General features: G+C 40.1%; 1 protein-coding gene across 8 annotated transcripts in view; it reads left to right on the plus strand.

Moving 5' to 3' along the window:
* SPAG9 (sperm associated antigen 9) overlaps positions 1 to 14,199 on the plus strand; it is a 61,562-nt gene that overhangs the window by 2,672 nt on the left and 44,691 nt on the right. For all 8 annotated transcript variants that reach the window (XM_017812012.1, XM_017812016.1, XM_017812014.1 and 5 more), the window contains exon 2: positions 3,963 to 4,083. In XM_017812012.1, coding sequence (XP_017667501.1) covers positions 3,963 to 4,083 — 121 coding nt within the window. The remainder of the gene's footprint in view (positions 1 to 3,962; positions 4,084 to 14,199) is intronic.

Here is a 14,199-nt window from a genome sequence, read left to right on the forward strand (position 1 = left end):
TGACTTTTAATGGGGTAGGTTTTGTGATATTGCTGAAGGAGGAACCAGCTGTTCTGCTTACACTTCTGCATAACTTACAGGCACCACGTCCTGCCACAGAGAAGTGGGAGAGGAACCAGCATTTGGGGTTCTTTTACACACTCTAAGTGTTCCTTCTGTAGCAATGAACTGCTTCAGACCTGGGGGTATGGCTGGCAGGTGTTCTGGGTAGATGGAAATAGGATAAAATCTACTTTTAGCCATGTCAGATTAATGATCTTTTAGCTTCTCTGCTGCTGGTGGGATTAAGCTGTTCTTGAAATATTTTGCAACCATGAAAAAGGATTTCCCACCACAAAAACTGGTTTAAGTAATAGCGTGAACTTGATGCCTGCCTTTTTCTTACTGTTCCCAAAGTTATTTTTTTTCCTTAGGATTGTATGTTAAGTAAACACTCTGCAATAAGAGTTTAAGTATTTTTCATTTGAGAGAACAAAACTGAGATCCAATTTACAGAAAGCTGTAAAACAGTGTGGAAGTTACCAGGTTGTTTTCAGTTATATGTGTTTTTCTCTGCCCCAAGTTCAGCTGAGCTGGCTGTGTAGTTAATTTTTCCTCCCTGCTCCAGGAGGAACATGCCAGTGGCTGGGAATCTGGCATCACTGCAGAGCAAGTTACTAAAGGACATGTCACAGGGTAATAAAGATTGCCAAGTGGGTGGGAATATCTGACATCAGATACGCTCAGTATTGCACCTGGGTCCTGTGACAGGAAAACAAGTCTGAACATAAAGAGACAGAGAATGACATAAATATAGGAAAAAACGTTTCATTTGGCTAGTAATGTGCTGCTAAGTGATTCAGTGGTTGAGAGAGGGCTCCAGATATCTGTGCTGTGCCATTGTGTAGTCTGGGTTCATATTTATTGCAGTTATCACTTTAAACTTTAAAGCAGTTTTGAAATTGATGACATAAAGACCTCTGAGTCTAATTCGTGAAGGACTTTTCACACTTTTATTGGAGGTCTTTAAGAACAGGTTGGACAAAGGTCTGTCTGAAATGACATGGTTGATCCTGCGTGGAGAAAATGGGACGGATTAAGTGGGAGTTGCCAAACATAGTTGCTGAAGGTATCACAGGCTCGGGTTTCAGCAGCAGGCACATGCAGGAGGAGGTGTGCATCACATCCTGTGCTTCCACCTCATCATAGCCTAATCAAAACTAACACTGAACATCAGAGCCTTGAAACAAGATGACCTTTTAAGGATCATTCTAGCTGTGTCTTCTGTAATCTTGTGTGATTTGGTCTGATTGTTTTAGAGATGAGTTTGTGTCCTTCAGCTTGTTCTTGGGGGGGAAAAAAAAATCAAAAGATCTCATTTCTCATTAGAGTTGTAAGATACATCGTTGTGGCCCAGACAGGACGTCACTTAAAATGAGGAAAACTAGATTTTTGTCTGTCTCAGTGTTTTGTATAACCAGTGGCTGGGATTGAAATAAGAAGATGTCTAGTATCCATATATTAAGTGGTTAACATGCTGCTGGATTTACATTAAACAATGCAGGTGTTGTGCAATACTTGAGTATATTGTCGATGTAAATTAAAAAAAAGGAAAAGTCTCTTAATTCAGATGCTCAGCCTGTCCTTGGCTGCTGTGGTGGTTTATCTGAGTAGTCCTTCCATCATACTCATGCAGGCTTAGTCAGGATGGGGTGATCAATCTGCTGGGACTGTGATAATACTATCACTGAAAGGAGAAATGAAACCAAATAGAAACATTCAAAGTCTAAAGTTCTCAGTCCCTGATTTGATCAGGTACAGTTTTCAGCAAGGGTAAAAAAAAAATACCCGGCTGTAATTACAAAAATGCTTTGAAGAATTAGTAACATAAATTCAAACTTTAACCAAATGAAGGTAAATGAGCAGAAGGTAACAAAACTGTTCTAGACAAAACCAGTTTTCCTACTTGCAGTTGAAGAACTTGAGAGGAAATACAAAATGATACTTATCTTTAGTTTCATGAGTAACAATGACATTGATGGCTCTGAATGGCTGTTTATTCACAAGTATAATTGTCACTGGCCTTTTGCAAGCTATGAGACATGTCTGACTTGGGAAATCATCAGAGAAACAACTAAACAAAGATGTTACAGTTTTATAGTTTTTCTTTCATGTTTTCCCATGTTTAGTGTAACAAACTGTGTTGGTCTTTAGCCCCAGTGCCAAACTTGCGTCAAACTTTGAAACCCTTTTTGAAAAGGGGTCTAAGCCATGTCTGCTAAGAATAGGCCAGACATGGCTTGAATCTTTAATGTAAAAGGAGCAAAAGTCTGGTATCAGTTACTACAAAGGAGGCGTGAAACAAGCCTAAAGGTTGAGTTTTTCAATATTACATCAGCAAATTAATATTCCCGAACATCGTGTTGCGGGGGCAGGAGGAATTCCGCACATCTGAGGATTTTAGATGTGATTTAGCCCCACAGCAGGGCTACCTGGGCTGGTGTCAGCTGGTCCTCAATTGTTTTGTGATGTAGCTTCAAGCACAGTCATATGAACACCATGCCTAGTCCTGTGATAGCTGCTGTGAGAGCTTGTCTGAAAGGAACTCTTGTTCCACTTCATAGATCTTTGCTGCATTTCTACATCTGAAGTACTTTTTAAGCAGAGCTTCTTCTGATGGCCCTGCTAAACTGAAGCTCTTTTCATAGGGTTAAGAATTTCTGCTTTTATAAAAGCTCTAAATCACATTGGCCAAAACATAGGAGTAGCTTGTTAATAGTTGATGTGTGAGCATTTGAAGTACTTTTCCCACTAATTTTTCCTAGCAATAAATAGGGAAAAAACATTCAAATCACAATACTGTTTTAAAGTTGCTGTTTCCCCTGTCTCTTTGCTTCCATGTGGTGTCCAGCTGCAGCTTGCTTTCTGACCCTTAAACTGTCTTGGATGTTTGGGGTTTTTCTTTTTCTCCAGAGGCTTCTGGTCCAGTTTTCCTCCTTGTTCCTTGAGCCTTGTGCATAACTTGTGTTGGTGGCCTTGCCTTCTCCTTGCAATGCAGAGTACAGAGTACTGCATGACCTGAAACATCTCTGGCTATTAGAAGTACTCTTTGTGCTGCCAATACACACTGAACTTCTTCATTTGTTGGTTATGAGAAATAGCAAAATATGTTTTAAAAACTACTATAATGGTGAATTGATAATTTCAATATTGTGGAATGTAAACAGTGATATATTCATCATAGAACTTCAGAATATTGTGAGACACAAAGTTGGCAGATGAAGGTAGCAGAAGGTGAAGGTGATTGGCACAGTAACAGAGTGCCCATAAAGACACTTCTGTGCAGTTGGCAGATTGTAGGAGATGGTTATTAAGTATTTGATGAAGACTGAGCATTTATAACCTCTCTAAGGAAAACAGAAGTTTGGTGGGAATGAAAAGATAGCATGTAATTTTGATTGGCACTGCTGCTGCTGTCCTGTTGCACTGTCTGTACCTTCATGGCTTACAGGTGAAAATAACTTCACTGATGCTCAGTCAAACCGAGGCTACCAAAACTCCCTGTATTCACATGTTAGCAGTTGTACATGAAGTTAGAAAATAATGAAATAATTCATATTTCTGTTAATCCCAAGCAGGTTCTCTGAAGGAGTTCGTGCTTGGTTGATAATTAGTACACAGAGCAGCCTAGGCTGGGTGTTTGATGGACCTGGTCTGAAATAGTCCTTTGAGTTTAAATGTGGCCTGTGGGTCTGTTCAGCTGTTTTGGAAACCTGCTTGCACCTTCCTTGCTGTGAAGGGCTGCTGTGCTGCTTCCTACGTGCTGCTTGACGTGAAAGTGCTTCTGAAAAAGCAAATCCAGGAATGACTGTATATTTCTCTTTGGAGAAACAACTTTACTCAGACTTAAAAAAAAAACCCATACCTGTAATTAATTTTTGAGTCTAACTTCACTGTTTGGGTTTTTTTGTTTGTTTGTTTAGAAATTCATTGAATTTGAAGATTCTCAAGAACAAGAGAAAAAGGACTTACAGACCAGAGTGGAAGCATTGGAGTCACAAACTCGACAACTTGAACTAAAAGCAAAAAACTATGCTGATCAAAGTAAGTAAAATATGTTGCACCCCTGTAATTGATATTAGTGCATTTTAAGTTTTGCTCTCTAAAGTGATAATACATATGTTAAATATCTGTGCTGTCTGATTCCTGTACTTTGATAACTGGGTTTAACTCTTGTGCAAGTTTGTTTTCCTTAGAATTAAGGTGAACAAATGAAATATAAGCTCGTGACTTGTAATCAGATTCTTCTGGTATCCTACTTGTTTTGTTTGCCTTTTTGACTGTGGTTTTTTCTTGTTTAGCAACTTTTCCAGGAGATACTTATGACTTATTCCCTTGTTAGTGATGATAAAATAAGCTATTTATTTCCCCATTAAAACAGTGTCTGTGCTTAACTAAAGGTAATCTCTTTGGGTTTAGAAGCACTGCTGGGATGAGAAGTGCATTGATGCTCATTCTCATTAGCTTTTATATAATTTTTCCTGAATTATTTATGAGGCATTTAGTTTTTATAGCAAGAGAATTTAGGAAGAACACTTCCCTTTTTAGGGATGTTCTGTGTAATTTTAAAAAAACAACTTGTGTAAGCTTCGGAAAAAGATGAGTGATTAATTTTCCTGAAACATTGAAAATATATTGTAGTGCAGACATTCTGCTGGGCTGCTTCTTATCCAGGTGCACAGTCACTGGATGAAACTCCATCACCAGTTTTTCTGCTTTTCTACTTCTCACTTAAGCTGCCTTCTGTTGATGTAAGACTGGTGTGTTCATGAGTTAATATACAGCTTTTATTGCTGGGCCATGCAGGAATGTAAAGTGAGACTGTGGCAAGGCTGAGATAAGATCAGTTTCTAAAAGCAGGGTGCCAGTTGTCAAAATAGCCCCTTTTTACTGTTCTTTCTTCCTTTATTTCTACCCAGCCACCTTTCCTGCCCACAACACAGCAAGTTCTAGCTCTTTTCCAACTTAAGCTATAATACCATTCCTGTAAAGTTTAATTTTCAGTAGCATGAGTGAGTCTCTGGCAGGGTAGAAGTGTTAGTCCACTAGTGTTAAGTTCAACATAGGTGGCCTGTAGAGTTGAATCTTCCTGAAATTTGAATGGTTTAGGATGGTGTTTGCAAATCTTATGAGACGTGCTACCTCAGTTCCATTGCAGTTAAAATATTCCAGGGTTCTGCACAGGCAGCAATGGAGGAACGCTTCAGGCAGTCTTTCCTAGTGAAGCCCAGGATGATTTTTTTTTTGGAACTGTATCTTTATAGATCAAGTCAAGCTAAAATGGGTGATTGTAAAGCACATTGCAGAGACTTGTCTCAGAAACGCTGTGATTCTTGTGAATGGAATTGTGTGTCTGCGTTTAAAAGCGGGAGAAGAGGGGAAAAGAAAACATTGTGACAAGAGTTGAGTGGTCTGTTTTGGTAACAAAGACACTGTTTCCAGAAGGCCCGTGCTCTGAACCCGCAGCCCAAACAACTTGTCAATGGGAGACCCTGCACTCTGACAACAAGATTATGGCATCAAGATTCCATCGTGCCCTATAGGCCATTACTTTTGCTGTTAATACAATGAAAAGTACAAACTACAAAAAAGGAAAATCATTTGGATTTCTGGCAATGTATGTGGCAGCATACCTTGAGTTTCTCTTCTAGAAATTGCACTTACCATGTACTGATAACACCATTTTATGTTGTTCCATGAGTCTGTTGGTGTGAAATACTCTGTTATGCTTGAAGGCTTAATATTCAAGGCAATGGATGATTTTAAACTTTTAATTATATATTATGTGTATATATGATATTAATGAAAGTACTTGCACAAGAAACTCAATTGTTCCAGTAGAACCACTGAGGGTTGGCTAGAACTATTTTTTGGTAAGAAATAATGCTATTAAAACCAGTTATAACTACATAAAGCTCTGGAGTTAAAGCATTGACTTTTAAACAGTTCCAAAATCTATTTATTGTAGAAAAAAATCTTTTAGTGGAGAAAAACCTTTTTTTGATGGCAAAATTGTATCTTTGGAGAAACAATAGGGCTGGGTTGAACATTGAGTCTTGCTTATGCTTTGGGTTGATAAGCTGTCTGGGGCAACATGAAAGGCTGCTGGGAAGATTTGACATACTGCTGATGCAGAGCAAGATCAAAGGGGACAGAAGCACATTTGTTGCACACCTAACAAATATTATGCAAGTGAACTGGTTTTTTTAGTGCTCTAAATTTCTAAGGTATGAAAACTATACTAGTGTTATACTCCTGAAGTAGCCTAACTCTGCTGCATTACCTTGTTTTGTTTTATAGACAAGGCCACGATACCAAGATACCAATGTGTCACTTTGATTCACTGGATGCAGCTACAAATCTTTTATTTATATTTCTTTTTCACTTCTACTTCCTATAGTACTGCCTGTGCATCTTAAATTAGGCTCTGGTATTGCCAACTGTTACCACGTCAACATTCAAAACAGGGGTAGCGTTATCAAGGGTAATGGGAGTGAGTTGCAAATGCCTGGCAAAGAGCAAGTAAGCAAATAAAACCTGGCTTTGGAATACAGAGTCTGAGATGGCAACAGCAGTTCATGGCATGATTAATGGATTAGAATAGAAAACAGGTAAAACGTGATCCCACGTTGTATTTTAACTACAAGGCTTTTTGCTTCATGTAAACTACTTGTGCTCTCTGTGTTTCTCCTCAAATAAGCAAAGGCTGTGAGAACAGGTTTTGTCCATTAAAAAGTTCTGATTCATTCTCTTGAACACCATCAGTTGTGAGCATTTAGTGAAGACTTGTCAGCCCTGGGATAGGGCAGCTCTGGAGTTTCATGGTCGAGTTCAGTGTGATTGTGTATCTTTAAACATGTGCCAGTTGAGATTGCGCAAGAAGCCATAGTTGTTATGTCCTGAACTGTGAGTACTTGTTTGTGCAGTCTAAGTGATTGTCATGCTAAAGAAAAAAAGACATATTTCTTTGCCCTTGAATTTATCCTGTGGGATCCCATCCATAGCCACGCATTCAACCAGCCAGGTTGGAACAAATCTGCCGTTTGAAATTAAACAAGTGAAATGAGAAGCTTATTTGCGTCAACCAGTTGCTGAGTTCCTCTGGTTCACTGACTTCTTTTGCCTTCATTAGAAACTGGAACAGCTGCTGTCAAGTGCCTCCTGAATGAGTGAAGTACTGTGGTTTGTGCTTTCCTAGGAGGAAATGGAAAGAGGGAGGGATGATGGCATGACCTGGTGGCACTGCCGGCTGACTGTGAGCCCCAGTAGATGATGAAATCCTGGATGGTGGGAGCAGGTCCATGTGGTGTTACCACTCTTGCATGATGTACAGCACTTGGTCCTGATATTTGGTGGCCTGTGGTTGTTGCTTAAGTCAAGTTTGCTGCCAAAAAATGGTGCAATGTGTGGCATCCTGGGATAATTTGTTAGACTTCATTAAACTGCTTAAAGGAGAGCAGAGGTGTAAGGATTTGCAGTGTCTGTTTGAGTGCAGGAATGTGCTGCAGTGGTGAGGCTCTGTGGTCCAGCTCCTGGACTCATTTTGCAGTGCTGCTCTTCTCTGTAACTTCCCATGGTTTGTCCTGCCCTGGCATTGGTGTCTGTGTTACCTGTGCAGGGAGGGGAGGAAAGGCATGACCTGTGCTCTCAGGAGTCTGTGACTCGTGGAAGGTAAAGCAAGGTAAATAGCACAGAGTTGCTGGGGATTTGTTTAGGGATGATGTTGGTACAGGCAGATTTTTTGGAAGCTCTTGCTGTGGATTTTTAGTAAATTTTTACTGATTGTCAGCACATGTCTCCTGGCTTTGACTCTAGAATCGATGTATTGTTTTCTTTTCTTGGCAGCAGAGGGCACCTGTGAATATTGTGGAGGTGCACTGAGCATGGCAATACCAGGTGTTCAATAAATACAAGTTTAACACTTAAATTCTTCTTCCCTTCCACTTCAATGTGCCTGAGGCAGTCACCAGTCTTTGATACAATCTTAAACATTTCTTACAAGAGCTCAAATGTATCTTTCACATTATTTCAAGTCTTTGCTGTGGCGATACCCACTAATTCTACTCGTAATTGGTTTGCAGCATTAAAATGTTTGAAATTTCAACCTTGGATCTGCAAAACTAGGCACACAAAGCTGTTAAAAACTTGTAATAGCAATATGCAGCTCGTTTGTCCAGCAATATTCCACGAAGGCACATGATACTCCCTGGGATACTGCTTGGTCTCCAGTTACAGAAAGGGGTAAGAGCCTCTCCAAGCTCATGTGATGTGCCACTGAGTTCTGGGGGGGCTACAGAGGTTTGTTTTAGTTCCCTTCTTTGCCTGCCTTTTTGGGGTTGTCATTTCTCTCTATATTACAGGCTGTAAGCTAATTAATTTTTTTTTTTTTTAATAAAAGATGACTGAAGTGTATTTTGACTTACTGTGGGACAGCTTTGGAGTAAGCTTTCTGGAGAAATCACTCTCAAAGTAACTTATTTATGAGAAGATCTGAAAAACACTATGTCTGCATGGCTGAAGTGCTTTCTGATGGAGGTGGTAGGCTGTGGGAGTTGAAAGATTTGGTTCCTTTTCTGGATCTGCCTCGTCCTAAAGTACAACCCAGAGAACATACTGCATCTGAGAAGACAACAGATATATTTTCTTACCTCACTTTATCAAACCTGAGCTTTGGAATTTGTGGCCAAGTTAGATTATATTTGGGGAAAACTATATTTGTAAAAAAACCCAAACAAACCACATCAAAACAAAAAACCCAAAACAAAACCCAAACACATAATTCCAAGAAACAGGTCTTGATATTCAGCTGCAGATATTGTGACACAACTGTTGGGGTGATTGTATTTCCCATCTCAGGTGACATCATGCTGCTGTTGCTTGCTGAAGGTTTTATTTGGGATATGAGACAAACACTTTGGCAGCTGACCTAAAAACATTTATTTTCCTCGGATTCTAAACAGGATCCACTGGCTTCAAAAGAAAATGTTGTGAATGTTCTGCAGATGTTATTTGATATTTTAATTTTCCTCTGAGCTCTCTGGATACCAGCAGTGCTGTAATGTACACCCAGGCAGCCTCTTGGTGGACAGTCTGAAGGCATCCGATATCAGAGATATACCTGCACAGAGGGGCAGCAGCAATTTATGTGGATCTTTATTTAACAAGGAAACTGTGATATGAACTTTCAGCTGTGAAGCTTAACGTTGTTTTGAGATTTGACTTGATCTGTGCACGTGGTGATGTAAATAACCAAACTGGCATGAAACACCTCTGTCAGTAAGTGCTGTTTCTAGCTATGGCTCAACTGGTGTTTATTCCAAAGAATACAGGGAAGCTTTTCAATGGATCCTGGAAAGAAGTTGAAAAGTTCAAGTTTGTTCAGTGGGAGGGTCTGGATTGTCCCTAGTTCATTCTCAAGGACTGAGAACAGCAGAACTAATTTGATTTCCAGCAAGGAAGGAACAGAAAGCTTGAGATGTTGTATTACTTGATTAATAAATGTGGAGCTGTTTGCCCTTTTTTCTCAGCCTGGCTGTTTCTTATCTCTGATGATGTTCATCATCATCACTGGTTTGTTTACCAGGCAGATTCACTCTGCCCTTCCCTACACTGTACCTCAGGTGTCATTCCCTACACCTGAGGAATCTTCCTGTGAGGAGAAGTGTGAGTATCAGAGTGCACCTGAAAGGAAGATATGCTTCAGACTGCATTTCTCAGTGACTTTCCCAGCTTATTCCCAGGTACCTGCTGCATGGTTTTGGGAGCCAGCAGCCCACTAGATGGAGCAGGGGGTACAGCTGGCTCCAGAGCCTGCACCAAGCCAGGCTGCAAGACTCCAGGCTAAAATAAAATGGAGTAGGAAATTAGAGCAGTGGTTGGCCTGCTTTAAACTTGGCTATTAGTATACCTGAACAAAAGTGAGGAGAGGAGATGGAAATCCACTGGCATATAATTAACTGCTCATGTAGGTTTTTAAATTAAGGCAGTATTGTGCTAGTGGTTTAGGTGCTGGAGTTTGCTTGTTATAATGATTCTGTGGCTATAAATGTTGCAGCAATTAAGAAAATGGCTTTAAATGTCTCTTAGAATCTTACACTGCTGAGTTGTTGTCGCTGGTTATGTGGCTTTAAATCAAATCCAGTCTGCTATGGCTTCTCTATTCACGCTGACTTCATGTGGATTTTCTCAGAAAGGGGCTTGCTTCAATAGCCTGATGTATGGAGCATCCCACTGTTTGCAAAACAGTCAAACAAAAGTTTTTCTCAGTGGAACACTTCTTTGTACAGAGACTGAGCAAGAGGTTGGATTTTTGACTTGATTTTGTGTAGAAGTTGGCTTGTATATATCCTTGATCTCCTGGCATATGGTTGTCTTTATATTAAATGGTTGCATCAGAATGTTGAAGGAGATTTCTTTCAAGTCTTATGTCAAGTGCTTGTGTCAGGGATTCTGTGCACCTGAGACATAGCTCAGACTTGAACAGTCCAGAAGTGTCAGGGATAAGACCATTGCAGCTGCACGTGTTGATATTTGCTATCAACAGAGCATTCTTGACAGCTAAATTATCTTCATAGTTGAAAGTGCCCCACTGAGAGCTAGACCTGTAGTTCACAGTAAGTGCTGCTTGAGGATGTCGGTCTCACCAAGGGGTTGAATTTATCTCTTGTTTTACAAATCAGTTTTCTGTGCTGCTTTGATTTCCAGGTCTTAACCACTTCCAGGTTAAACACTCATCTGACAACTTCAGTCCCTGTTTCAGTCCATGGGTCATGTGTGTGCTCTTTAGCAGCTACTTAGTAGGTCACAAGGTCCTGCTGGATCTGTATCTTAACTTTGGTGTGGGACCTGTATTTGAGAGTGGAGCTGGATGAAAGCTGTCCAAGGAGTCTTCAGATAGTCCTGGTGGTAGGAAAGGCCCGTTAATGAGCTGGATCTCTGTCCTGACTTGTGTAGGAGGAACTTGTAATTCCTCTTGAAGGCATCACACTGGTTGGATTTGCCATTCTAGCAGGTCTGTTTCTCTTTCTCCCCCTCAGGCTTGTCAGGAGTTTGAGGCAGAGGACAACATACAGATGAAGGGTGTTCCAAACTTGGTAAAAGCCATCAGACTTGGGAGGTAAGCTCTGACTTTTGAACAGGCAGGGTGGGCAGCTTGGCTGCCTGATTCCTCATAATGCTGTCAGGAGACAAACTCCAGAGGCTTCTGTCTAGTTTACCAGAATATTTAATCTCCCATTTTTAGACTTGACTGGTTTGATTTGAGAGAACTTTGGTCAAGATTGGTACCTCAGATCATTGAAGGTGTTAGGACATTGACAGTGCTGGAGGAGGTTGCAAGTAGGCCTTGGGCTTGAGTTTGTGGTAGTGTTCCAGTGGGATGCTTTTTCATCAGCCTAAAAGCACTAGAATATTGGCATTTTCTGCTCAAACTTACGATACTTGAAGACTTTTGAATTTTTTTTTTCCATGTAAGCTTGTAATTGTGAGTAGTGCAACTTTTTTGATGTGTGTTACATTTTGCACATGTAATATCTTAAACATTGTAATATCCTCCATGATGTAACAAGGGTATGATGTCTTTATAAAGACATATTGCAACAGAGACAATGGATACTTCTGCTTTTAGGATGTATATACTCAAACTAATTTTATCATCCACCCATTAAGAATTTGACATCTTAGTGCAAAAAAGTCGGAGACTGAAATATCAGAGGAACTTTTTGTATTGTTACTTCAGTCAAACTGATGGGAACCATGTCTGGCTGCCACTTGGCAGACCCAGCATGTGACAGGCAGTGCCAGGTCCCAGCTCCATTCCTTGGGGTGTTATCAGGGCCAGACTTCCACTCTTTTGTGTGCTGGTGGATTAAAATGGAACTGGTCACAATTGGGTTGGAAATGGACTTCTGGGCGCCAAGGAAAGGCATTTTTTTTCTCTCCTATTTGATTTCCTGTTACTGCTGATGGGAATGTATCTTTAATAGTGACTTAAGTTTCTCCAGGGTTTTGTGACAAGAACTTGGTGGTCTTCCTTAAAATTCTTCTGACTGTTCTATATGAGGTTCAGTCATCTGTGTTCAAGTCAGCGGTGGTCTCTGATCCTCAGGGAGTATCTGATCTCTTGCACAGTATTTAATTGGAAAAGGGAAACATATTCAGTTGGGTGCTTTATCAAGATCTTATCTTGATGGGAGCCATGTTTTGGGTAGAACAGATTTCCAGTGTTGTCTCATCCTGCTGGTATTGGAAAAACCAGTTCTGAGGATTGTTAATGTGGTGTCTGTCGAGGGTGTTTAACTTGGTGTACATCCTCTTAGGACTGAAACTTCCAGCTCTAGGACTGTAACGTGTTGCACAGCTGGAAGTGACTTCCAGGATAAAGTGCTGAATGTCCATTATACCATATATCTTCTGGGGCCTTCATCTTTTTAACCTGTGTACCTAAGGGAAATTGTGATCAGACCTACTGGCTATATCCCCCACTGTGCAGTACCCCTGTATATGTATATTTGTCTTCTATGACTGGATCCAAGGAACTGTTTAAAATTGGGTCACATAAATGTTTTAAAATGTTTTAAAATTTTATTCTCCATAGATGGAGAAAGTGGTGTGCTCCCTTTTGGAACCTCAACCCTTGTGCAAGTGTATGTTGTACCCATAACATGGGAAATGCTTTTGTGGATTTCCTGAAGGTTGGTTATGGACAACTGTGAAGAAGGGTGTTTGTAACACCTCCTGTGGTGTTAATCTTCATTAAATGCACTGTCAAGTATTTTTCACAGAGTTTACTGGAAAAATTAATCTCTAGGGTTGGCTGCCCTGCCTAGACACGAGTGTACCAAACAGTGTTGGGGTGCATCACCTTGGTCTGTGTGCAAGTTCCTGATGAGGCTGTACTGAACCGTGGGAGAGCCCCTGGGAACTGTGATGGACAGCCCAGGGATGGGGGTTCATGTGGGAGCACAGTGTCACTGGTTGGGGTGTGGGCAGTGGAGCTGCCAAATGGTTACTACCAGGGTGTCTCTGCTGCTTAAAATCTAATTAATCATGACTAGGATGCTGACCAGTCTAACAAAGTGGATAAAATGTGGTTTGTTACATCATTAACTATAAATTCTGACTCTTGTTTCTGTAGGCTCTTACCATATAACTTCCTTATAACTTCCCTTTAAATGTATGAAGAGACTTAAAACAACTTCTGCCTCAAAATAATGAACTAAAATATTCCATTCAATAAATATTGTGTTCCGCATTGCGTCTCAAAAAGACATATTTACGTATGTGTTGTGCTGTAAAATGTATTTTTATATATGTTGTTACATTTGTGCATCACTTGGCTGCTGTTTGATCCAAAGAGCTTTTGTTCCATTCGATAATGGCAGAAGTGGAAGTGTTCGATCTTGCATTGGTATAAATAACATTTGATGTAATACTTTTGGTCAGATATTTATAGGTGGAGTGCAAAAGGTTGTGTCAAGGAACTTAATGTTCTTATAAGAGCAAGATTAGATTAGGAGCTAAGAATGTTTACACAGGTTTGAGTGAGCAGACAGTTATGTATTTTAGTTCCAGCCTTTGACTCAGGCAAAGGCTTTTTTTGATTGAAGCATAATTAGGATAAAATACTGTGCCAAAATACAGATATGCAGAGCAAAAAGCAATGGTATATTGAGAATTAATTTTCAGAAGACCCAGTTGGCAACATGAAAATATGCAAATGGCAGAGAAGATCTTGGCATTTGTCTTCAGATAATGTGTGTCTGGCAATGAGTCTCTGGAGACATGTAACTATAAATTTGAACTTTCCCGGGGGTATTTAAACGTGGCCAGTGGAATAAGAGAAGCTCAGTTACAGAACTTGATGCACATGGTTGTGTCACATAAATATCTGTTCAAAAATACCTAAATAAAAAGGTGGACTTCACATCTAAGCAGCAAAAAAATGTTTTGTGTTTGGATGAGAGGATAAGTTGTGTGAAGAAAGTTCTAAATTCTGTTAGTTTTTATGCAGATTAATTGCACTGGGATATCACAGTTTGTTTCAGCTCATCTCCTCCTAATATGAACTTATTGTTTATAGTTCTCCTAAATCTGCCTGAAGCATTTTTTATTTCTTGGGATAGCAGATTGTGCTGCTGTGGATGTGCTTAGGAAGCTCAA

Source organism: Lepidothrix coronata, unplaced genomic scaffold, assembly GCF_001604755.1.
Source record: "Lepidothrix coronata isolate B3197 unplaced genomic scaffold, Lepidothrix_coronata-1.0 Scaffold34, whole genome shotgun sequence".
In the NCBI taxonomy this organism is placed as follows: domain Eukaryota; kingdom Metazoa; phylum Chordata; class Aves; order Passeriformes; family Pipridae; genus Lepidothrix; species Lepidothrix coronata.